At 42.1% G+C, this 26,865-nt stretch overlaps 1 protein-coding gene across 4 annotated transcripts in view; it reads left to right on the forward strand.

Annotated features, from left to right (window-relative positions):
* Nucleotides 1–26,865, forward strand: part of LOC145355285 (GTPase KRas) — a 67,436-nt gene that overhangs the window by 39,566 nt on the left and 1,005 nt on the right. For 2 of the 4 annotated variants that reach the window (XM_080207190.1, XM_080207192.1), the window contains exons 2-5: nucleotides 12,566–12,697; nucleotides 17,542–17,720; nucleotides 18,804–18,963; nucleotides 20,411–20,531. In XM_080207190.1, the coding sequence (XP_080063316.1) occupies nucleotides 12,587–12,697; nucleotides 17,542–17,720; nucleotides 18,804–18,963; nucleotides 20,411–20,527 (567 nt within the window). In that variant the 5' untranslated portion in view covers nucleotides 12,566–12,586 and the 3' untranslated portion in view covers nucleotides 20,528–20,531. Of the gene's footprint in view, nucleotides 1–12,565; nucleotides 12,698–17,541; nucleotides 17,721–18,803; nucleotides 18,964–20,410; nucleotides 20,532–20,578; nucleotides 20,580–26,865 lie in introns of all 4 variants that reach the window. The other 2 variants (XM_080207193.1, XM_080207191.1) reach the window with 2 other exon arrangements.

Consider the following 26,865-nt stretch of genomic DNA (forward strand, 5'->3'; position numbering starts at 1 on the left):
GATTAGTCACCACACTCTGGTGCCTGTTCGGGTACACTGAGGGAGAATTCAGCATGGCTAATGCACCTGACCAGGGTGTCTTTTTGTAGGAGGAAACTGAAACACCTGGAGGAAACCCACGTAGACATGGGGAGAACATGCAGTTGAATCTTCCACATCTAGATTCCCAAGTAACCATGTTTGGCCAGTGGCTAACTTATTTCGCAATCCGACTTTAGAAAGTCAAAAGTGACACTGTAGTCGTTCACCTAATTGCATAATGGAATTGAAGCTGTTCTGTGAATCTTTAACTCCCATCTCTTTCTGACTTTACTGCGTTCATGATGTTTACCTCACAATTGTGCTGGTGTTTTTGATTTGGAACAGAGCATTGGCCCTAAAGTATTTGTTCAATGTGCTCTCCCCGTCTGACATGACACCTTCCTGTTTAGGCTCTGAGCAGTGATTTGCACAGTTCACATCCAGCATCTAGGTCTTCAGACACCATTAACGTGAATCAAAACCAGCATCCTCACCTGACCCAAGTAAGGAAAGGACTAGCACTTGTACAGTGTTTTCATGACCTCTAATATGCCAGAGCACTTTATAGCAAATGTGCACCAATAAAGAGTAATTATTGTCAGAATGTAGGAAATACAGCAACTGATTTGTGGACAGCAATCTCCCACATTCAACAATGTGACAAGTTACTGAATCAGCTATTTTTAGTGTCGGGTGAGTAATGGATGTTGGCCAGGGAGAACTCCACTGCCCTTCTAATAGTTCCATGGGATCTTTTTACTTTCAACTCGGAGGGTATTAATTTAATGTCTTATCCAAAAGTCATTGCAATACTCCCTCAGAGCTGTGCTGGTGTGTTAGCTTGCATTCAAGTCTTTGCAATGGGACCTGAACCCGCCAGGTAAGTGTGCTACCACAGAGCCAGGGCCAGGACAATGTCCAGGATTAACAACTGACCTCTAGTTGTGGAATATTGTTTCTTGGGAACTATAGCCCTCTCAGAGGTAGTTAATTGCATCTGTACTCACAAGCCAAGACTATGTGACCAGGTTATTTAGGTGTAGAAGTAACCATTCGACCCATTGAGTCTGCTCTGCCACTCAATAAGATCATGACGACTGATGCGAAACGATAATCCTCAACACCCATTTTATCCCCATAACCCTTGATTCCTTTACTGATTTTAAAAATCATTCTCAGTCATGACCCAGCCTCTAAAGCCCTCTGCAGTAAAGAATTCCACAGATTCATTACCCTCAGGAGAAATGCCTCCTCCTCATCTGTCTTTAAATGGGTAACCCCCTAACTCTTGAGATCATGCCCTCTGGTCCTAGACTCTCCCACAAGGGGAAACACCCTCTCAGCATATACCCTCTTAAGCCCCCTGAGAATCCTATCTGTCTCAATAAGTTACCTCATTCTTCTGAACTCCAATGTGCACAATCCCAACCTACTCAACTGCTCCTCGTGAGAAAATCCCTCTATACTATATGTAATAGTGCCAAATAACACCTTTGTCCAATCAGTAAGCATAATAAAATGGGATGAATGGATGCCTTCTCTGCTGAATTATTCTATAAAACAACAAGATACTGAATCACCCCACTAAACGGGAATTTTAAAACCCTTTTACTTCATTCTTTAAGTTACAAAACCTATCAGTAGAGTGGACTGAGCAGACCTGAATCCATCTCCTTGCTTGCTCCAGAAACCAAAATCCAATTGAGTCCAATTCACAGTCCCCTGCCTGCCTGTGCCCCCTGCAAAGAGAGACGAACACAATTCAAGCATTGCATCCCATCTTGGGTTTGATCTTAACCAAAACGCTGAGAAGCGATATCTATCATTAGGCAGTGGGATTGTCCAAATTTGCCTTTTCGTATTTTGTAGATCTCCCATATGTGGACTGTGTGAATTACACTCTCTTCACAGAATGACTGACGATTTCCTGCCAGGGCTGAAACTGAGCAAGTTTAGCTGGAATTTACAAGCCCATAACCATCTCCTTGATGCAAACAGTCTGAGATTTTTAACAGATTGCAAGCAATGAGGTGTTAATGCCTGAATACTACTTGCTTTCTCCCTTTCCCTTTGAGAGGCTATAATTGTCCATTTACTGTCAGTATGCAGCAGTAAGTATCTCAGATACTGCAGGCAGCAATTGCTTGACTTGAGCCATTTGGTCAAGCAATGAAACAAATAATCTATGTTTCCCCACTAATTTATATCAGGCATGGGGATGTTTATTTACATTGAATCAGATACTGAAGCTCTGCATATGCAGTAAGATCTGGATAATGCTCATGCTACACAAGTGTGCCAGACAATGACCATCTCTAACAAAGAATGTAACCCTTGACATCTAAAGGCATTACCTCTGCTGCATTCTTGAGGGTTATCATTGAAACAAAACTGAACTGGACCATCCGTTTAAACACTGACTACAAGAGCAGGCCAGAGATTGGGATTTGAGAACAACTTGTCTCCTGATCCTCTCAAAGCCTGTCCATCTGCAAGGCACAAGTGTGGATTCTCTACTTGCCTGGATGTATTCAACTCCAGTGACATTCAGAAAGTTCAATGCCATCCAGTCCACAAAGCAGCCCACTTAATTGATACCATCCACTAGAATAAACACTGTCTCCATGACTGACACACACATACAAGATGCATTGCAGAAACGCATCAAGATCCCTTTGACAACGTGTTTTCAAACCTGGTGCCTCTACCACCCAGAAGGTCAGGGACAGCAGATACATGGGAATACCAGCACCTTCAAGAACCCTTCCACAATCTTTCCCCATCCTGACTTGGAATTGTATCATCATTCCTTCTCTGTCACTGAATCAAAATCCTGGAACACTCTTCTTAACAGCACTGTGGGTGTCCCTACACCACATGGACTACAGCTGTTCAAGAAGCAAGTTAATCAGCACCTTCTCGAGGGCAGTTAGGGATGGGCAATAAATAAGCCAAGCCAATTACTTCTATGTCCTGTGACAGAATTGAGAAATACATTCTTTGGGAATACTGACCTATTCACCTACTTGGCTGCACAGTGAAGAATGAATCCTTTGTCATGGGTTGAAGCCAACCATCCATTTTATTCTAATTTCACACAGCAAAATACAAAAAAAACTCTTTCAAGTTCAGACTCCAGTTTCCTACAGTGAATGGGTTCATTATTTTTGCTTTCATTGATGTTCAGCCAGTCAGTGGTCTTTATAATTGTACCCCCTCTTTAAACAATAAACTGGGGAATCCTGCGCTGCTCTGTTTGGTGGGCTACTGGATGGGCTGTTTAATTATCCCAACAAGAAACTGTCCTGCATTTGTAGACGTTCCCACGACCTTGTGACATCCCAAAGTGTTTCATGACCAATTAAGTACTTTACAAAAGTAGCTTGTGGAATCTTGCCATGCACACATTTGCCACATTACAAAAGTAACTGCACTTTGAATGTGGCAAATGTGTGCACGTCAAGATTCCGCAGGCTACTTTCAAAGTGTAGTTACTTTTGTAATGTGGCAAATGTGTGCGTGGCCAGATTCCACAAGCAACAATGGGATGTGCCACAACATTCTGTCGAATGGGTTGAGCGGTAAATATTAGCCAAGACATCACGAAAACTCTTCTGTTCTTAGAAGGGTCCCCATGATATTATTTGTCTTCCTAAGAAGGCAGAAAGAGTCTCGGCTTAATGTTATTTGCACAGGAAAACACCTCCCACGTTAGCAGCCTGGATTGTGTGTTCAAGTTTCTTGGGGTGGTTCTTTACTTCTATTTTCCTCCTGACTTCTAAGGCAAGAAGGCATCACTGAACCGTTCATAGCAATAGCTGCTGCTTTGTGGTCACTGAACTATATCTAACTGCATTTATACTAGACTACTGCATGTAGTGGGGTATATTTGGGTTCATATTAATTATTGGTATACTGAATATATGTTGGTTTAGCAGTCTGTAATGAAAAGCTACTATTGCTGTGTAACATCAATAGGGATTCATTTATCAATGACTTGGTGATATCAGTAGATAAACATCTAATATGACAGAGTGTTGTTATAACAGACATGCTTCACATTTAAAGTGTACTAACACTGGAGAGAGAGAGTAAGATTACACCTAAACTCCACTGATATGACACAGCAGTCACTTCTCAGCTGAAAGTGTCATTTTGTACTCCAAGGGCATTCTGTAAATGACACCCCTTCTGCTCTGTTTACAATCCAACTCAATAGAGCCTTTTCTCCATAAAGCTGTACACTAACTGGAAGATATGTAATGTAGGATAAAGTATCTGAGATTCATTTTTCTTTCCTTTTAGCAAGGGACAAGAAACGTAATCTAGGAGACCCTCCCAAAAAAAACAAATAATTTGCAATACACCCCTTCCAAAAATATCACTGCAGCAATTTTAGTGGGAACTAAAACAGTGACCACTCTATCATATATTTGTAAGTATGATGTTTGGGTGGAGTTCTAAATGTGGTAATGGTGAGAGGCTGGATGGGCTGAGGTAGGTTGGAATGTCAGTGGCAAGGTGTGGGTGTACTGGGTGAGGATGAATCTGGTAAGCATGGTAACTGTAGAAAATAGGTTGCAGAGGGCTGTGGGATGTGTGGTGATTTGATAGGGGAGGGTGATAGCTAGGGGGTAAGTTTCTTGAGAACAGAGGGTTGTTCCCTGGTCTGGAATGCTGATTAGGGAAGGATAGTACTGGACTTCACTCAGTTATTTAGAGTTGAATGTTACAAGCATACGTCTCTGAACAGAACCACACCACTCTGTGTGTGTCTCCCTGTGCTCAAATTAACACCTCTAATCCCCATCAACCAGCATATTAAAACAAACAAACTATACAATTAAGAGGGTTGGGGGAGAGAGATGTGGGTGTTTGTACTGAGTGGATGATGATGCTGTAAAAGGCAAGAGTTAGTCCTCTTCAATGTGCAGCTGTGGCTCATATTTAAGGGCATTAACAAGACTTTCTTCTGTTTCTGCTGGTGAACTTAGATGTGTGTTTGATGTGCTTTATCTGAGGAGGGAGCAGGACTCCGTAAATTCATGTTTCCAAATAAACCTGTTGGACTTTAACCTGGTTTTGTGAGACTTTTTACTGTGAACCTTTTTAAAAGAAATGTCTCCTGCTATCATAGAAACACAAGATAGGAGTAGGCCATTCAGCCCTTCAAGCCTGCTCCTGCTATTCATCACAATCATGGCTGATTGTTCAACTCAATAACCTAATCCTAATCCAAACTGATCACTGGTTCCTGAGGGAACTCCTCCCTGCCCTACAGTCACCAAGACTGCATTCTTGGCCAGAAGCACTTTCGAAGCTTCTGTAGGGAAAGTATGAAACATTGAAGTTAGTGTTTAGGAATATAGGACAGTCAGAGAGAGGGGTGACAGGGGTGGAGAGAATTCAAAACTAATCTATGGAAATGTTTACTCCAGCATGTAAGTGGTCAATTTATAGAATAGGCCCTTCTTTCAAAAGCAAATACTCTTCTGAGAAAAATATTTTGGGGTGAGACATGTAGTCGGGAAGAAATGGTGACTTGGAGCTCCTTGTCCCCAACACTCTTCGCCTCAGGGATTTCCCTCACTTTGGGTCTGCTGTAAATTCAATGGAGATTGGTTGTCATGATTAGTTTGCACCTTCATTATCACTGTACCATGCAACTACAGGCTAGTAATTGGTTCACCAATCATTCCTTGGTCTTTGTTCAGCAATTTATGTATCTGTGACAGAAACAGCCATGGCAAAATAAAGTGACATGGGCTTTTCGTGCATTAATCGCTGATATCTTTCACATTGCTCATGATTGAAAGGGATTATTAAAGGACCAGTTTTATGTCAAGTAGATGCATCAACAAAATATATGGCTCTAAGAACACCAGGAAGTCTGGCTGTAAAAGGATGGGATAAATTCTTTCCTTCATGGAATGTGGGTATCACTGGCTGGGTCAGCATTTGTTGCCCATCTCCAAATGCCCTTGAACCGAGTGGCTTGCTAGGCCATTTCAGAGGGCGGATAAGAGTCAACCACGTTGCTGTAGGTCTGGAATCCAATGTAGGTCAGATCATATAAAGATGGTGGATTTCCTTCCCTAGACCAGATGCGTTTTTATAGTAATTGATAAAAGTTTAAAGTTTATTTATTAGCCACAAGTAAGGCTTACATTAACAATGCAATGAAGTTACTGTGAAATTCCCTGAGTCACCACACTCTGGTGCCTGTCAATGCACCTAATCAGCATATCTTTTAGATTCATGGTCACCATGCAGTACTTGTAATAGTTCTGGTATTGGGTTTGTGTGATGAGGGATTTTGAGAATGTTGGGGTGGGCCCTGAGTCCAGGGAGCACTGCACAAAAGATCTTGAGAGATTATTTAAAAAGTTCTGGGATTCGGGGAGCATTGGGTAAGCCTGTGAACACTGGAATGGTGATCTGACAGATTAACAGGCACTGCCAAAGGTTGGGTGATTCTGGGATAGGGTTGGTGACACTATTAGAGATAGTGGGTGTATGGGATTCAGGACAAAGTGAGGTCAGGGTCTTGGGAGTATTGGTAGAAACCTTGCTTGGAGGCCATGAGTGGAAGAGAACCCACTAGAATGAGACTGGTAAAACTTCACGCTCCTGCTTCACACATTTGCTCGTCAGCTAATTCAGTCCTTGAAGTACTTAATATGTTTGCTCAGCCTTTTAATAATCTCCAATTTAAAAAAAAGTTTAAGGAAGCTTCAGTTTCCAAATTTGGATTTTAACAAAAGTTTGTTGTTGAACTGTAAACCATTCTTGTTAAGTCATAAGAATTCTCCCTCCCACCACTGTTGTTATGTGCAATTTAGGGCGCTGGTAGAAATAAGACCTGAAGTGGGGGAAGTTTCCCCTCATACCCAGCAGATATTGCAGATGGTGAACTGACACTGAATCTGTGCACTAATTTGACCTGTGTCTGAAACGGCACTCGATTTAAAACCTGCGACCATACCACTGAGAGTGTGATGGTCCTTGAGAAAATGTAGGAAAGATTTACCAGAAAGATTCTAGGAACAAAGTTTAATTGCAAAATTGAGAGTCAGGGTTGCTCCCCTTGGAGCAAAGGAGATTGCGAGTGATCCAAAGTGTAGAGGATTAGATGGGCATGTGTTTTAGCTTAATTGGCTGGACAGCTGGTTTGTGATGCAGAGCAAAACCAACATTGCGGGTTCAATTCCCATATTGCTGAGGTTATTCGTGACCACCTCAACCTTGCCCATTGCTTGTGATGTGGTGATTTTCTGTTAAATAACAACAAGTCAGCTCTCTCCTCTCAAAGGGGAGAGAAGCCTGTGATCCTCTGGGATTTTCATTTCACAGGATTCTGACAGGTTTAGAAAATGTAGGCAGAGGAAAGCTGTTCCCGATAGCTGATGGTGCTAGGTTCAAGAGGCACATTTTGAAGATTTTGGGCTGGGGTGCTAGGAACAGCCGTAAGTAGTAATTACCTGGAACTCACTTTATATGTGGGTGATGAATATGATACCATGAATAATTCCAAAAGGAAATGGGCATTTGAGAGAAGCAGAACAATGGAGATGGGACTGACTGGATTGTTGTTTGGAGAGCTGTTGTAAATATGATGGAACAAATGGCCTCCTGTGCAGTTACCAGCCCAAGCCTGAGATAGTATCCAGCTTATTGAGTACCTCTGCTTTGAGAGATCCAGATCAACATTGACTTGTTGCTGCTTTGCTTTGTTTTTAAATGTGACTTGAGTAAGAATATATTTAAAAATTGGCTTTGTGGAAACCAGTTTGTTTTAATTTCCTCGCTGGTTTTTTTTCATTGAGGAAACAAAATAGCTTCACCTTGAGGTTCAGGTCTTACTGAATGGGCTTGAGGGGCTGAATGGCCTCTTGTTTCTGGTTGCTAGAAAATGAACCATGATGTGGTGGCTGATGTGCTGAGTAATCTGAGCTTTACAGACGTTTATTTTTAGCACTATCTGTCAGTGACACTCCCAAGTATTTTCAGCAGAATTCCGTTCCATTTAGGTGTGGCCTATTACACTCCCCTGGGTTTCAATTCTGGTTTTCTGGGAATTGGGGCTGAAGAGTAGGGGTTACTGGCAGGAATACACAAACTATCCCTTCCTGCAATTGAACTGCACCTACTCGGAATCTCTTACTATAAACACTGGATATTTTCAACTCTCGTTTTGCCATGGCTAAGACGTTCCATCTGAAAATTTAATTGCCATTGTGTCACGTCTGTAATCTGCTCAGCACAATTGAATAGAACAATTTAAATTTACCTCAAAATATTGTTTCTCCTAGGTCAAAAGTATTTGTGTGGGCATACTGTGTGGTCTGTATTCTGGGGTGTGGTTGTGTGTATGTGTCTCCTACTAAAAGTGGAGGGAAAGTGTGTGGGTCTCCCTCTGGGGGTGAGAGGGGTGTGTGTGTGTGTGTCTGTGGAGAGGATTTGTGTTTGGGGATGTACATCCCTGTGCCTGTTTTCTCCCATTCTCTAATCCCTAACTGAACTGCATAGTCGCAGGTCAAAATAATTCCCAAGGTTTTTATTCCCCTCTTGGGAAAAAGTCAATCTTGATCAAAAACTTGATTTAGTGTCTGTTGGCATTTCAGTCTCTGGGTGGGTGGGGGGGGGAGTGGATAATTACAAAACTGGAGCCTGAGAACAGTTCTGATGCTGTTGCCAACCTTTAACTAATGACGTGAATTGTCGGGATTTTAAAAAACACGCCCACCACACTTGTGTTTTCTTTAAAGCTACTTCCATAATTGAGTACTCTAAATAGAAATAGTGACATGGAATTATTCGGCCTTCTGTCTTTTTTTTGTGTGACATATGAATGATCGTGGCAGTGATTAAGGGTCAGGCTCTTGCTTGTGAGTACTGTCGTAATCATTTCTTTTGTATTGTCACATCGTGGGAGTTTTAGGGGCATGGATTCTGGTATATTGTGTTACAAAAATAGAATTGGCTTTTGTCTCGAACGAAACTATTACAGTTGAGGACAAGTTTTGTTGACCAGTGTGTGGTTGTCACGCCGATGAAGGTGTCCTATTAAGGAGAGAGTTTATGTTTGTATCGTGCTTTTTCTGATCTTTGGGGCATTCCGAAGTGCCATGTGACCACTGGAGCTGTAATGTTGGAAATGCGAATGCCCCCAGCAAGGCCCCAATACCAGGAAATTTTTCAGATATATATACTGATGTTGGTCATAATATAAACTGGGTGGGATACCCGAAGAAATCTCCAGCTCTTCCCAAATAGTGCCATGAAATAGCCCAACTAGGGAAGGGGCCAAAGGGACCAGGTATGGGGGAATGAGCCCGGCCAGGTGGTTGATGTTTCAGTAGGGGAGCAGTTCGGGAACAGTGACCACAGTTCAGTAAGCTTTAAGGTACTGATGGATAAAGATAAGTGTAGTCCTCAAGTGAAGGTGCTAAATTGGAGGAAGGCTAATTACAACAATATTAGGCAGGCACTGAAGAATGTAGATTGGGTGTGGATGTTTGAGGGCAAGTCAACATCTGGCATGTGGGAGGCTTTCAAGTGCAAGTTGATAGGGATTCAGGACTGGCACATTCCTGTATGGATGAAGGATAAGTATAGCAAGTTTTGGGAACATTGGATAATGAGAGATATGTGAGCCTAGTCAAAGGGAAAGAGGAAGCATTTGTCAAAGCTAGTAGGCTGGGAACACATGATGTAAGTGTGGAATGCAAGGAAAATAGAAATAAACTTGAGCAAGGAGTAAGAAGGGCTAAAAGGGGTCGTGAAAAAGTATTGGCCAGCAGGATTAAAGAAAATCCCCAAGCTTTTTATACATATGTAAAGAGCAAGAGGGTAGCCAGGGAGGGAGTTGGCCCACTCAAGGACAGGGGAGGGAATCTATGCATGGAGCCAGAGGAAAAGAGCGAGGTATTAAATGAGTACTTTGCGTCAGTATTCACCAAAGAGAAGGACTTGGTGGATGATGAGTCTGGGAAAAGATGTGTAGATAGTTTGAGTCATGTTGAGATCAGAAAGGAGGAGGTATTAGGGTTCTTGAGAAACATTAAGGTAGACAAGTCCCCAGGGCCTGATGGGATATACCCCAGAATACTGAGTGAGGCAAGGGAGGAAATTGCAGGGACCTTGAGAGAAATCTTTGTATCCTCACTAGTTTCACGGGAGGTCCCAGACAATTGGAGAGTAGCCAATGTTGTTCCTTTGTTTGAAGCAGTGGATGTTGTCTATATGGACTTCAGTAAGGCCTTTGACAACGTCTGTCAAAGCAGACTGTCGCAGAAGGTGAAGTTGCATGGAATCAGAAGTGAGCAGGCAAAGTGGATACAAAACTGGCTCGGTCAAAGAAGACAGAGGGTAGCCGTGGAAGGGTGTGTTTCTGAATGGAGGGCTGTGACAAGTGGTGTTCCTCCAGGATCAGTGCTGTGACCTTTGCTGTTTGTAATATATATATAAACGTTTTGGAGGAAAATGTGATTGGATTGCTTGGTAAGTTTGCACACACCATAAAGGTTGGTGGATTTGTGGATTGCAGTGAGCATCATCAGAGGACACGGCAGGATATAGATCAGTTGGAGACTTGGGCAGAGAGATGGCAGGTGGAGTTTAATCCGGACAAATGTGAAGTAATGCATTTTGGAAGGTTGAACACAGATAAGAAATATACAGTAAATGGCAGAACCCTTAAGAGTAATCATAGGCAAAGAGATCTGGGTGTACAGGTACATGGGTCATTGAAAGTGGCAATGCAGATGGAGAGGGTAGTCAAGAAGGCATACGGCATGCTTGCCTTCATCAGCTGGGGTATTGAGTTTAAAAATTGGCAAGTCATGTTGCAGCTTTACAGAACCTTAGGCCACACTTGGAATATAGTGTTCAATTCTGGTCGCCACACTACCAGAAGGATGTGGAGGCTTTGGAGAGGGCACAGAAAAAATTTACCAGGATGTTGCCTGATATGGAGGGCATTAACTATGAGAAGAGGTTGGAGAAACTAGATTTGTTTTCGCTGGCACGATGGAGATTGTGGGGAGACCTGATAGAAGTCTACAAGGTTGAGAGCCACGGACAGAGTGGATAGTCAGAAGCCTTTTCCCAGAGTGGAAGAGTCAATTACTAGGGGGCATTGGTTTAAGGTGCGAGGGGCAAGGTTGAAAGGAGATGTACGAGGCAGATGTTTTACGGAGTAGTAGGTGCTTGCAACTCATTGACGGGGGAGGCAGTGGTGGAAGCTGATACGGTACTGACTTTTAAGGGGTGCCTTGACAAGTACATGAATAGGATAGGAATAGAGGGATATGGTCCCCAGCAGGATAGGGAGTTTTTATTCAGTTGGGCAGCCTGGTTGGTGCAGGCCTGGAGAGCCGATGGGCCTGTTCCTGTGCAGTAATTTTGTTTGTCCTTTGAAATCTTTTGCAGAAGGGAGGTTAGGCTTTGGTTTGGGTTTCACAAAGACGGTACCCCCAAGAGTACAGCAGGTCTCTGTATTGCATTGGAAATAGTCTCACAACACCAGGTTAAAGTCCAACCGCTTTATTTGGTAGCACCAGCTTTCTGAGAACTGCCCCTTCATCATGACTTCCCCACGACTCGCCTGGGCTTGCAAAATCTCACTAACTGTCCTGGCTGGAGGCAATTCACACCTCTTTAACCTGTGCTTAACCCTCTCTCCACTCACATTGTCTGCACCTGTAAAGACTTGATTACCTGTTAAGACTCGCATTCCAACCATTATCTTGTAACTGAATTTGTCTATATTTGCCCTGTTGTGAAACAAATCCTGCAGTCTGACGAAGGAGCGGTGCTCTGAAATTTCATGGTGCCAAATAAACTTGTTGGACTTTTAACCTGTTGTTGTGAGAGTACTTACTGTGCCTACCCCAGTCCAACGCCGGCATCTCCACATTATTGCACTGGAGTGTGAGTCTGACATTGAGCTCCAGTGTGTTGAGGTGAGAGACCTGCCAGTACGCCATGGCTGCCACCTAATCTAGCACAGCATTTGCTGAATAATCCTGCAAGGTTTATGTTATAAGGTAAAAAATTAATATATCCTGCTAGCTTGACCTGAGTTTTCAATGTCTATAGAGTGTTGGTTGCATGTCGTCATCATCATGAGCTAACTGAATGGTGGACAAGTCTGAAAGGTGCTGAATGAATTTGTTCTTGGTGGAGGTGTTTCTGGCAAGAGTGGCATTTACTGTTTGTTCCTAGTTGTCCTGACTTGGCATCCTCCTGCGTACAAAGAGCCAATCATGTTACTGTGGAATTTGAGTCTCTCTCAAGTCAGAATGGCTAAGGATGATAGATTTGTTTCCCTAAAGGACACTAATGAGCCAGTGGTTTTTGCCGCAATTCAACAACCTTACTAACTTGCATTGATGCCAGCTTTTCATTTCCAGAATGTTTTCTCAAAATTTGGGATTTGGGTTCCTGTTTGCTGGGTTGCTAGTTCAGTAACACCATCACTGTGTGGCCAAATCTGCTGTTATTCTAATGTTACTAACAATATGGTCTTTCCCTTACACAGGTCTGTCCCTGAGCAAGAAAGATGACGGAGTATAAACTGGTGGTGGTTGGAGCTGGTGGCGTCGGCAAAAGTGCTTTGACGATCCAACTTATTCAGAACCATTTTGTAGATGAGTATGATCCCACGATAGAAGTAAGTTTTATTTTTGTTTCCTCTTGAGATTTTGTGAGCTTATGCTTAAACTTTGCCCATTTAATGTCAATATGAAAATGAAATATCTGGGTAAAGTGCTGGTTATTCCCATGTTATTAAATTTACTTTTTTTTTACTAAGCTATTGAAACTGCTACTAGTGTCATAAAATGTTTCATTTCCCCATGAGGAGGCAGATGGGCCTCACTCTGATTTTAATCTCACTCTGAATTTTTGTTCAATGCAAGAAGATTAAACCAGGATTCCTCCCAAAGTACTAAACTGTACAGTACAGACAAAATGATAGGTACCTTCAACAGTGCAAGCAGCCTTGCACAGGGACAATCCAGACTTTAAGTGGACGGAATAATCTGAAACAAACTGCCTGACCTGATGACACTTGCCGTTAGTGAAATTCCCAGTTAATATCCCTGTACTGAACTTGTGGACTTATTGAATTTTTCTTTTGCTCTGGCTTTTGAGTTTTAAAAGGTTAGTCACTGCGGCTGTTGACTAACATTTCAAAGACTTTGACATGTTTTATACGAGACTGAATTCTTGCAATAAGAACAGCAAGTGGAAAGAAATTTGGAATAAGTAATAACTGTGTAAAATAGTCTTTGTTCTCTTTCAGGCTATTTTGTCTTTTTTTAATTGATGAGTCCTTATTTCTTGGGTAAAAAGTGTCAGCCCCAAAGCATTTACATAGCTCCAATTGATGCTGCCTCTTCATCTCTTTCATCTACTTTCTGTGCACCCTGGACTTCCAGCTCTGAAAGTTCCACTACCTTAAAAGAGCTAAATTAGTGTGCTGGCATTTTGCCGTGCAGCTTTGAACTTCGGTACACAGACAGGCTTGTTCCACTTCACCATTGGGGCCCTCTAGTGAAGCAATGATGTTACTGTAACATTAAGATATTGGCCCAGATTGTGAGACTGCCGTCATTGAGACTATAAAGCTGGCAGCTGTGGTCCTTTGGACTTGCAAAGTTAAACATGCTGAGGGAATGCTGCACTGTTGGAGGCACCGTTTTTCAGACGGGATGTTAAACTGAGGTCCAATCTGCTGAGTGTAAAAGACCCTATGATAGTTTTTGTTTTGAAGAGGAAGAGCAGGAGAGCTACCTTTATCAATATTTATCCCTCAACACCGTCACAAGACTAATTGATTACCTGGTCAGTATCACATTGCTGCCAAATTTCATACAATTGACTGCACTACAAAAGTATTTAATTGATTGATTGTAAAGTGCTTTAGGACATCTTTATTGAAAAAACAATAAATGCAAGCACATTCCACTTGCACTATCTATAACATCTTAATGCCACAGAAAATTATGGTATTGCTTTGTTCTAGAGAATGCATTTTGAGTAGCTTACCGAGCTGCAAGCGAGGATTGGTTTGAATGATGAAGGCACTTTTACCCAGTTAATCTCCTCCTTCCAGAATACTAATCCTACCGTCGTCACATTGCAGCAACTGGCCATTTCTTGAATGTGTCCATTGTCCTGGTCACAAGACCCAAACTGGTGATATGCTCGAGACACCATTCATTCTCTGTATACAAAAATATCTTGTGTCAGTCCTAATTTCCTCCTCCTCAAAATCCTGATTCTATTGTGCTCGCTTGTCTTACTGTTCTGGCATATTTGAATACGATGTCTCCCATTCCATTTAATTATTTTGTATCCCTTCTCTAAGTTAATTTTTCTTTTGAGACCTGAAGTTTCATGTTGCATACGAGTTGGGAGCTGGGGTAGGCTACTTGGCCCTTCAAAACTGCTCCTGATTTAGATAAAAAAACGTGGCTAAATGGATTGTGGTCTCCGCCTACTATCATGTTCACCCCATTTGCTTCCATTGTCAATCATGAGTCTAACTAACTCAGCCTTAAAAAATATTCAATGACCCAGCTTCCACTGCTCTCTGGGGAAGAGAATTCCAAAGATTAACACACTGTCGTGAGACAAAAAAAATTCTCCTCACCTCTTGTCTTAAATGGGACACCCTTATCTTCAAACTGTGTCCCCTAGTTTTAGCCTCCCTCTCAAGGGGAAGCATCCTCTCAGCATCCATCCAGTCAAGTTGCTGTCCGAATTTTGTGTGCTTCAACAAGATCACCTCTCAATCTTCTAAATTTCAATAGAAACAGGCCCTGATAATTTCTTCATCTCAAAGCACTGCTTAATATGCACGTGAGTTAGGAGCGGGAGTTGGTCGTTTGGCCCCCTCAAGTCTGCTCTACCATTCTGCAACATTTCCCCCATATCGGTCAAGTGAACTCTCCAAACTTCTCTGAACACAGTTGTATCCTTTCATAAAATAAGGTGACCAAAACTGGACTCAGTATTCCAAATGTGGTCTCCTCAACTGTCAAAGCATCCCTACTTTTAGATTCTATTCCCCTTGCAATAAATGACAGACTTGCCTCCCTAATCACTTGCTGTGTTTGCACGCTAATGCTTTGTGATTCATGTACCAGGACACCTAGGTTGACCTGCACCATAGGATTCTGCATTCTCTATTTGAATAAGATGCTGCTTTTCTATTTCCCTGCCAATGTGGACAAGTTTACATTTTCCCACATTATATACTATTATCCAAATTTTTGCCCAATCTCTTAACCTTTTCTATATTCCTTTTGTCAGACTTCTTGTGTTCATTCACAACTTTTGCTCTTACCTTTTTGTGTCATCTGCAAATTTAGCAACCAATCCCGTAATCTAAGCTTCATTTACATTGATTGAAAATAGTTGATGTCCTAGCACTGTTCTCTCTGGCATTCCACTGCTTACATCTTGCCAACCTGAAAGTGACCAGTTATCCCTGCACTGTTTCCTCTGAGTATGGATAAAGGATTGGTTAGCTAATAGGTTGTCCCTTACACTATGAGCTCTTATTTTCTGCACTAATCTTTAACGTGACACCTAAAGTTTGTTTGTTTATTAGTCAGAAGTAAAGCTTACATTAACACTGCAATGAAATTACTGTTGTTGCTTCCTCAAAGAATTCTTAATAACTTAGTTAACACATTTCATTTTCTTAAAGCTAAACTTTAAGAGTGGGTGGCACGGTGGCACAGTGGTCAGCACTGCTGCCTTATAGTGCTAGGGACCAGGTTCAATTCCTGGCTTGGTTCACTGTCTGTGTGGAGTTTGCATGTTCTCCCCATGTCTGCATGAATTTCCTCCCACAGTAAAAGACGTGCTGGTTAGGTGAATTGACCCAAACAGGCATTGGAATGTGGTGACTTTCACGGTAACTTCATTGCAGTGTTAATGTAAGCCTTATTTGTGACAAATAAATAAACTTTTCTTTAATAAACTGCACACTGGAGGATCTTGAGACACCCAATGGTAAAGATGAACGTAATCCAAAGAGAGAGTGTTGACCGGGGCAGGAGAGAAAACTCCTGTGCATCAGTGGTGTGAAAAACGAGTGTCGTTTTAACAGTACATCTGGTGACTTCTGAGTAAAACCTGGAGTATGCTGAATCCACAGCTTTCTGTTGGCTGACCTAATTCTCCCTCTTCCCACAGTCCAAAGATGAGCTGATTAGGTTGATTGGCTGTGCTAAATTGACCCCAGTATCAGGGGGATTAGCAGGGTAAATATGAGGAGTTACGGGAATAGGGCCTCGATGGGATTGTGGTCAGTGCAAACTCGATTGGCTGAATGGCCTCCTTCTGCAATGTAAGGATTCTATGATTCTAACCAATTCTCTTGCACGTGCATTTACCATGGGCCCTCTTGGAAGGCTAGGTTGAAACCACTTCCCTTCATCTCATCAACCTAGGATATTAGCCGAACAGACAGGCAAAACGCATTCCTGAATTATGGAATAGCCTCTTCCTGTGCAGAAGGAGGCCACTTGGCCCATCAAGTCTGCACCAACCACAATCCCAGCCAGGTCCTTTCCTCATAACCTCATGCATTTACCTTAGCTAGTCCCCTGACACTAAGTGGCAATTTATCACGGCCAACTCACCTAACCTGCACATCTTTGAACTGTGGGAGGAAACTGGAGAACCCGGAGGAAACCCACACAGACACAGGGAGAATGTGCAAACCCCGCACGGTCACTCGAGTCGGGAATAACCACCGTGCTGCTCCTACTCATTATTTGATTAGTTTTTGTGTAGCTGACAGCTATTTTTGTTTTGTGGCATTTTGTAGTTTTCTAAAAAAAAAATTCTGTTTGCTTTGTCCTATTGCAAAATGAAAATTACAGATAACTTTTACATTGTGACAATGACCAACTGACAAGTTTCCTGCATTGTCTGTCACCAGAACATTTAGTTCTCCTTGTGTGGGGTAGCAGTATTTATTGGCATTTGGTCACTCCAACATATTATAGAATCCCTATAGTACAGAAAGAGGCCATTCGGCCCATCGAGCCTGCACCGATAACAATCCCCTGCTATACCCTGTAAGCCCACATATTTACCCAGCTAATCCCCCAATTCTAGGGTCAATTTAACATGACAAATCAACCTAACCTGCACATCTTTGGACTGGGGCGGGGAGCCCAGAGGAAACCACGTAGAAATGGGGAGAATGTACAAACTCCACATAGACACTGACCCAAGCTGGGAATCAAACCCAGATCCCTGGTGCTGAGAGGCAGCAGTGCGAATCACTGTGCCACCGTACTGCCCATATCCAGAACCTTTGCTTCCCTAATATCAAAGTTCCAGAGCACGTTGGACATGTGCTGGCTGTTGGTTTGTACATCTTTGAAATTCCTCTTGAGTCAATTGCTTCAGTACTGTATGTATTTTTACTGCTTTTTAAGGAAGTTGCAATTAATGTTCTAACTCATCTTTCATATGGTTTGTTCTCAGGATTCTTACAGAAAGCAAGTAGTAATTGATGGAGAAACATGCCTTTTAGATATTCTCGACACAGCAGGTCAAGAGGAGTATAGTGCAATGAGAGATCAGTACATGAGGACGGGCGAGGGCTTCTTGTGTGTCTTTGCCATAAATAACATTAAATCATTTGAAGATATTCATCATTATAGGTGGGTTTTGGAAAGGAGGTCATATTCTTCCACTTTCTAAAAGCCTAGTCCATCCAATTTAACACAACTTTAAACTAATGGAAAAGTTTCTGACTATAAACCTGAAGTGGGTTTTGCGGGATGTTTAAAATTTATTTATTAGTCACAAGTAGGCTTACATTAACACTGCAATGAGGTTGCTCTGAAAATCCCCTAGTTGCCAAATTCCAGTGCTTGTTTGGGTACACTGAGGGAGAATTTAACATGTCCAATGTGTCTAACCCACATGACTTTTGGACTGTGGGACGAAACCAGAGCACTTGGTGGAAGCCCGTGCAGACTTCACACAGACGAGCCAGGAATCGAATCCAGATCCCTGGCACTGAGGCAGCAGTGCCGGGATGTGGATTAACTCGTTAGTTAAATTATTTTGTGGCCAACTCTGCTGTCTTCAAATTTAAAAAAAAATGTTACTCTGGGGATATGGGTGTTTTTTAAAATGCTGGACTTTTTCTCTTTTTAGCAGAATGCCATTTTCATAAAATTAGACATGAATTTTATTGGCAGTTGGGTAGGCACAGTGAAATGGAACACTGGTTTATCCCCGCTGAATTTGACTTGGGCTCAGACTGATGAGGGCGCATGTCCCCATACTTCTCCCTGCTTGAGTTGTGGGAACTGACTGACGTGAAACTGGGCAGTCCCTGCTCATGTCTTAATGGATGACGTATTCAGCTCAGGATTGTCTATAATTTTGAGGAAATGAACACCAAATGTTAATTTGATAGAGGTGAGCAACAAATGTTTCCCCATTCTGAAACCAGAAGCACAGACTGGGCCAGCAAAATGCACCAATCCTGCAGTATGGCCAATTGTCTGCATTCAGGGATTATGGCAAACTGTTCTGGCAGGGGAGAAGCAGCTCTACTCTGCCTGTGGCTATGTTATACTTGACGTGAGAATGCTTATTGCTGACATTGGAGATATGCCATTATTTAATCAATGTGACATTGCTTTGCTTATCTGTCAAATTTACCGTGATGTCGTTCTGAAGACGCGAATTTACAAAAAGTAAAGATTGTGTTTTATTTTTCTGGTTTGCAGGGAACAGATAAAAAGGGTAAAAGACTCTGATGATGTGCCAATGGTCCTAGTGGGAAATAAATGTGATTTGCCCACGAGGACAGTAGACACAAAACAAGCACAGGATCTAGCACGAAGTTATGGAATTCCTTTCATTGAAACGTCAGCAAAAACGAGACAGGTGAGTGACCTTGGAATATAGGCAAGTGCATGGAGTTGAGGTTGAGTGTTGACGATTTGATTGAATGTTGCAGCAGGCTTGAAGGGTTGAATGCCCTCCTGGTCTGAACGCAGGGCTTTTTTTTTCACTGTACCAAGCATCAGTTTCAGATGCGCAGTTGACTGGTTTAAAAAAAATCTGAACAGCGTTTTTTGGGTGGGATTTTACAGCCTCGTTTGTCCTGAAACCATAAAATCTTGCCTGAGGTCAATGAACTTTTCCATGGTCCCACTACCACCACTCTGATTCCTGTGGCGGGCAGGATGGTAAAATTCCAGCCCTTTTTTTTGTGTTACATCTAATTGTGATGAGATATCAAGAATCAACAAGGACCTTAAGTTGGCTCAATTGAAGCATTTTCCCGAGCACTGGGAAGACTGAATTGGGATTCAAATTGACATTTTTAGCAGTTTGACTATAACTAATTTGTTATAGTCCTGTTTTTATACAAACCTCCCAACTCCTAAGCAGTCTTCCAGGTTAATAAACATCCTGAAAAATGGTTAAATGAAAGGAAAATGAGTGTCAGCACTTGGTTGTCTTTCAGATTACATGAAAAGCTAATCTGAAAGCTGTGTTTTCCTGCAAATTTCCATGATAAAATTTGACCTTTTGTGTTTTTCCCTCTAACAAGAGGTGGCACTGTTCCAATGCAATGGCATTTAATAACATACGTTGAAGGAAGCTGCTATTTTTGTTCCCGTATAATGCACACATTGTGCTTTGGACATGACCAAAAACGTGTTGCACCACTGTAGATTTCTGCAGCTCCGTTTTAACTGGTATAATTCTGTTGCCTGCTTTTGCATTAGCTGTGTAATGTTGTTCTCCGGCTTGTTAACATGACCCAGTTAGGCCACGTGACTAAAAGCCTTAAAACAATGGCTTGAGCAATTTTTCACTCCTGCTGAAATTTCTATCTAGGAAGACATTGATGTACAAGTTCCTATGCAGAATTCAAAATTGCTGCATTGTACAGTATGATGGAGATAAAATTGTTTTCGTTAGCCTCTGCAATTTTCACTGCTCCTTGATTCTCTGCAAAATTGAATTCATATCTGTTACAAATATCTTTCCTTTTTGGGATGAATAATGAGACACGGCCTGAAACCTTCTGATTTGCACATTCAGGACTCTGAATAATCCTTTGGTGATGGTGTGTTCTTTACTTTTGAATCTCTGCATGGCTAAAATCACAACTCCTTGTCTGCTGCTGATTAGGTGAGGGGCGGAGGCAAGGGGCAAATCAATGTAATTCCATTCTTCAGGTACTTTAACCTTGAAGAAAAAGTGACCAGGGATTTCTGTTGCAATTTGAAAGCACTGCTGTTGGTCCCTCCTGGACCTGCATGTTTTTGTACCTGTTTTATGCAAGTGATCATTGAAGGAGTTGTGTTTTGCAATGCAGAGAGTGGAGGATGCATTTTATACATTGGTACGTGAGATTCGCCAGTATAGGTTGAGAAAAATCAACACTGAAGAGAAGACTGCACGCTGTGTGCCCTTTAAATGTGTTGTGATGTAACATGGTAAGTTGTGAGCTTCAGAAACACAAGACCCTCATGGTTTAGTGGAGGGTGGGGGAAGTATCGTGAAAAACCTGAGGCAGATTACTTACTCATGTCCCTTTTTTTTGAATAGTTTGATACAGCACGAGTCTACTACCACAGTTACTTAGAATATCAGAATCTTATAGAAGATGAGGTTGCCACTCAGCCAATCATGTTTGTTATGACTCACTGAAAGAATTATCTAGTTAAACCTGTGGCCTTGCTACTTTTTCCCTCTTAATTCTCCCTTTTTGAAGGTTCATAGGATCATAAGATGTAAGTGCAGAATGAGGCCACTCAGCCCGTCAACTCTGCACCATCAATCATGGCTGCTAAGTTTCTCAACCCCATTCTCCCGCCTTTTCCCCTGTAAACTTTGATCTCCTTGCCAATCAAGAATCATCTATCTCTTGTCTTAAATACACTCAGTGACTTAGCCTCCACAGCCTTCTGTGGCAATGAATTCCGTAGATTCACCACCCTTTGGCTGAAGAAATTCCCCCTCATCTGGGCTCGAAAGCGTTGTCCCTGAGACTCTCTCTCTCACATTGCTATTGGATTGGATCTCACCACTATTTTTACAACTTACTGCATTTCTGATTATAACAACTCAATGCATAAGTAAAATTTCTCCTCTTCTAGTTTCTGGTTCTTTCAGCCAAATATCTAAAATCTGTGTTTGGTGATCATTGACCCTTTTCCCAGTTGAAACTGTTTCTCCCAATCATCAAAACATCAGTATTTGAACACTTGTTAAAAATATCCCTTTAACCTTCTCTGCTCTGAGGGAAATTTCCAGCTTCTGCTGTCTCTCCACATAACTGAAGTCTTGACATGTAATAACGTATTTCATTTATACATTGGTATGTTGCTAAATTTAGAATCAGTTGATCAACTTGTTTGGAAACTAGTTCAGTAAATACCCCTGCATTCTGCTGTCCTACCAACACACGTGTTAAAACAAGCCTGCTAACCAAATGGAAATATTAGAGTTTAATGCTGCTTAAAAACATATTGCCCACTGCAGGAGTATGGGACTTTTTCCACCCAATATTTTATGGTTGTAAATCCTTTAAGTCTCTATCATTATTTTGAAAAGAAGAACAAATTTATTTTTGATCCAGCTAATAGTTGATGAATTATGAATTCGTGCATGGTATTGTTTTTATCCCCAGTGTTCTAAATGGGACTAGTACAGTTCAGTACAAGTTACCAACCACAGGAATTTCACCAACACATTACCAAGAGATGCCACAAAGCACTTAAGGTCGATTTGCTCCTAACAAATTCCCTGTCCAAATGAATAGATCGTCTCTGATGTGACGTGATATGCTCTCGTTTGTTAATCATCTTGTGTTTTGAACCTTATGGAATAAATGCCTCTGGAAGTTTAAATAAATTACATCCATAAATGTATGATGTTGGTTGCCACCTCAAAAAAAAAAATTCAACGTTGAAAATATGTCTTGCTGGTTCGCTCAGATCAGCTCATATATTTGTCCAAACGCTCAATGAGTTTGATCCTAACACCTACCAGCAACGTCCCCACAATTGACACTAATCACTAATAATTGCCTCAACTTTGAGTCTGAAACTTGGAGCTCCTTCCATAATAGTATTGTGGGTGTATCTACACCACATGAATTGCAGCGTTTCAAGAAGGCAGCTCATCACCATCACCTTGAGGGCAATTGGGGATGGGCAATAAATGCTGGACTAGCCAGTGACACCCACATCCCATAAATGATTTTCTTTTAAATCCTCATTTCGTAAACAGTGAATTGATGTTCACAATTTTCCAAGGGAACTGATCCTGAATCAAGTTTGGTTTTTGGAAAATCATGTCTAATGTGTCAACAATTTCTTCACCTTTTAATCCCCAGGAGTGGAATCCATCAGAACCTCTGGATTTATCTGTCTTTAATGGTTTGACCAGCCCTGTTCCTTTATTTGTATTGAATTTAGTTAGTCCCTGCATGATTTATGTTTAGTTTCTTGCAACTCTGTATTTATCCCCATCCTGTACAGTGAAGTCTGACTCAAAAGTAGCTACCATACTTAATAAGTCTGTCATTTCTTGATTTCACTTGTCTGTCATAATGGGCCCATATTACTCTTCATTGCTCTCTTTTTAATATATTTGTAAAAATGTGTAATGTTAAATGGGGTAACTAAGAAGGTAGATGAGGGCAATGTAGTTGATGTTGTCTACATGGACTTTAGCAAGGCCTTTGACAAGGTACCGCATGGTAGGTTGTTGCATAAATTTAAATCTCAAGGGATCCAGGATGAGGTATCTAAATGGATACAAAGTTGGTTTCTTGACAGAAGTGGTGGTTGCAGAGAGTTTTTTTTTCAAACTGGAGGCCTGTGACCAGCAGTGTGCCGCAGGGATCAGTGCTGGGCCCGCTGTTATTTGTCATTAATATAAATGATTTGGTTGAGAATATAGGAGGCATGGTTAGTAAGTTTGCAGATGATACCAAGATCGGTGGCGTAATGGACAGTAAAGAAAGTTATCTCCAATTGCAGCGGGATCTTGATCAATTGAGCCAGTGGGCTGATGAATGGCAGATGGATTTTAGACAAATACGAGGTGATGCATTTTGATAGATTAAACCTGGGAAGGACTTAGTTAATGGTACGGTGTTGGGAAGAATTACAGAACAAAGATGTAGGGGTACATGTTCGTAGCTCCTTGGAAGTGGAGTAACAGGTGGACAGAGTGGTGAAGAAAGCATTCAGCATGCTTGGTTTCATCGGTCATAACATTGAATACGGGAGTCGGGACGTCTTGTTGAGACGTCTTGTTCTACTAGACATTGGAATACTGTGTGCAATTCTGGTCACCCTATTATAGAAAGGATATTATTAAACCAGAAAGAGTGCAGAAAAGATTTACTAGGATGCTACTGGGACTTGATGGATTGAGTGATAAGGATAGACTGGGACTTCCTCCTGGAGCATAGGAGGCTGAGGGGTGACCTTCTAGAGATCTATAAAGTAATAAGGGACATAGACAAGGTAGATAGTCAATATCTTTTCCCAACGGTAGGGGAGTCTAAAACTAGAGGGCACAGGTTTAAGGTGAGAGGGGAGAGATACAAAAGTATCCAGAGGAGCAATTTTTTCACCAAGAGGGTGGTGAATGTCTGGAACAAGCTGCCAGAGGTGGTAGTAGAGACAGGTACAATTTTATCTTTTAAAAAGCATTTAGATAGTTACATGGGTATGATGGGTATAGAGGAATACAGGCCAAATGCGGGCAAATGGAAATAGTTTAGGGGTTTTCAAACAAAAGGCGGCATGGACAAGTTGGGCCGAAGGGCCTGTTTCCATGCTGTAAACCTCTATGGCTCTTATCTTTTTATCCCTTGCAAACTTTTCTTGTGTTCTCTCTTACAAAAAGAGGCAAGTTTTAGAATCCTCTGACCTGTGTTTTGCCTAGTCCCTGCGATCTCTATTGCTTGTTGACCAAGGTTGTTTCCTTGAAATGATGGCAAATTACTACAGATGCTGGAAATCTGTAATAAAACTAGTTGTGTCACTGGACATTAATTTAAAGTTTATTTAATAGTGTCACAAGTAGGTTTACATTAACACTGCAATGAGGTTACTGTGAAAATTTCCTCATTGCCACACTCTGGCGCCTGTTTGGGTACACTGAGGGAGAATTTAGCATGGCCAATGCACCTAACCAGCATGTCTTTCAGATTGTGGGAGGAAAGTGGAACACCCAGAGGAAACCCACGCAGACATGGGGAGAACATGCAAACTCCAGTGACCCAACGTTGGGAATTGAACCCAGGCCCCTGGCGCTGTGAGGCAGCAGTGCTAACCGCTGTGCTACTGAGGTGTCCAGGCTACTTCTCTGAAGACGTGGGTTCAAATCTCATCATGTGTGGCACTATTCCTGTCCTAAATGAGAGAGATTTAAAACAAATCTAGCAACTCGAAGCTGGGCATCCTTGAGACACTGTAGACAACCACAATCTGTGACCTCGTAGTCCACCAAATCCCCACCCCCCAAGCACCACCTCTACCATTGCCACCAAGTTGGGGGAATCAACCCAGGTTCAATGAAGAGTGCAGGAGGGCACGCCAAGAGCAACACCAGACATACCTAAGAATGAGGTAACTTGATGAAACACAGCATAGGACTGCTCGCATGCCAAACCTGGGGGATTTTCATGGGGAAGAACCTTTTGATATGGTGACTGATTCACTGCCCGATTAGTCTATGGGAGTGGGTCTGATGATGTGTGGAACTGATTTAGACTCTCCATGGCAGCTATCAATGAAGCTACTAATTGCCCTAAAAGAGAAATCTGATTGTGCCAAAATAGACAGAGCTAAGCTATTATACCACCAACAGATCAGTATTTTGGCATGGATAAAAGGACTGGCTAGCTAACAGGAAACAACAGTGCCTTCCTCATTTTGGAGGATCAGTGCTGGCACCGCAACTCTTCATAATTTGGAGGAAGGAACAAAGGGTATGCGAATGAGGGAAGACAGGTTGTATGAAGGTTAGAAATAGCTCACGAGATCGACAGGTTAAGTGGGTGGACAGAAATTTGGCAAATGGAACTCAACATGGCAAAATGTGAGATTGTTTATTTTAGAAGAAAGAATGGAGAGAGGCTACAGAGAGCTTAGCACAAAGAGACTTGTTCTTGAAACCCAGAAGATTGTTGTACTGGTGCAAGAGGTAATAAAGAAAGCAAATGGAATACAGGCTTCTATTTCAAGGGGGCTGGAGTATAAAAACAGAGGTGTTACTGCAACTGTACAAGATATGAGTGAGTCCACTTCTAGAATACTGTGCACAGTTTTGGTCTTATTTAAGGAAAGATATGGTATCATTGAAGGCAGTACAGAGAAGGCTTACCTGGATATGGAGGGTCTGCCTCATGAAAGATTAAACAGGTTGGGTCTGTACTTCAGTTTAGAAGACTGAGACACGATATCATTGAAATGTATAAGGTTTTTAGGGAGTTAGACAGGGTAAATATTTTGGGTGGAGGGGGGATGTTTCCACTCATGGGAGAGTGTAGAGCCAGAATTACAGAACAAGGGAGTGCTCATTTAAGATGGATTTAGGAAGAATTTCTTCTGAGTGGTGAACCTTTGGAATTTGTTAACCCTTGAAGCTGTGGAGATTGAATCCTGGAACATTTTCAAGGCTGAGATTGGGTTTTTAACCAGTTGGAGAATTAAGATTTATGGAGATAAGAAAGAAAGTGGACTTAGTGAGTGTTAGATCAGCCATGATCTTATTAATTAGCAAGACTGTATTGAAAGCTGAATGGCCTATTAATGCTATTTCTTGTGGTCTTGTAGATCAGATTTAAAGCTCTGCAAACTTGCCACATCCAATTATGAATGGCAGTGGACAAGTAAACAACTGGAAAAGGAGGAGGCTCCATTATTTCCCCCTTCCTCAATGGTGGGGAACCAGCACGAGTGCAAAAGACAAGAATGTTGGCCCAGCCAATGATGTGTGCACCTCATGATGTGAATAAAATAAATCTCTTGAGGGTCCCTTGTCCTTATTAATAGCTGCTGACTACTCTCCCATCGGGAAAGTTGCTGTAGTTCTTCCCCTCAACTCCCCGATTAAAAGGGCAGTGGCACAGTGGTTAGAACTGCTGCCACACAGCACCAGGAACCCAGGTTCGATTCCTGGCTTGGATCACAGTGCGAAGTCTCTCCGTGTCTGTGTGGATTTCCTCAGGGTGCTCCATTTTCCTCCCACAGTCTGAAAGGCGTGCTGGTTAGGTCCGTTGGCTGTGCTAAATTCTCCCTCGGTGTACCCAAACAGGTGCCTGAGTGTGGCGGATTTGGGGATTTTCACAGCAACTTCATTTGCAGTGTTAATCACTTGTGACACTAACAACTAAACTTAAATAAAAGCCTCTTCGGGTGGGGTCTCACTGATGCAATATGATGCTCGTTTTTTCCAAATTCATGAGGATCCCCTTCCCTGCCTGTAGCTCAATATTGTGAATTCTGGGACAGGGGTGAGGAGAAAATGAAGGAGGATCCCCTTGTACAGTTTCCTCAAGGTGAAAATTGATCTCAGGCTGATTCTAGTGAAACTGCTGCATATCTCAATTTTGTAGGATTCTTTTGCAGGATTCAGGAGGGCCTTTACGTTAGGAGGAGTGGGAGATGCTGTCTCCACATGGAAGTCACAGCCTCCCTGCCACTTAACGTTCCAAAGTATCTTGCACAACTTATGTCTGCTTGGAACACTTGATGCTATATCCTGCCATGCCTGCGTCGGGGCAACAGTATCTCGGTATCTCTG

Source organism: Carcharhinus amblyrhynchos, chromosome 19 (genome assembly GCF_965287045.1).
Source record: "Carcharhinus amblyrhynchos chromosome 19, sCarAmb.v2.hapA, whole genome shotgun sequence".
Lineage (NCBI taxonomy): Eukaryota > Metazoa > Chordata > Chondrichthyes > Carcharhiniformes > Carcharhinidae > Carcharhinus > Carcharhinus amblyrhynchos.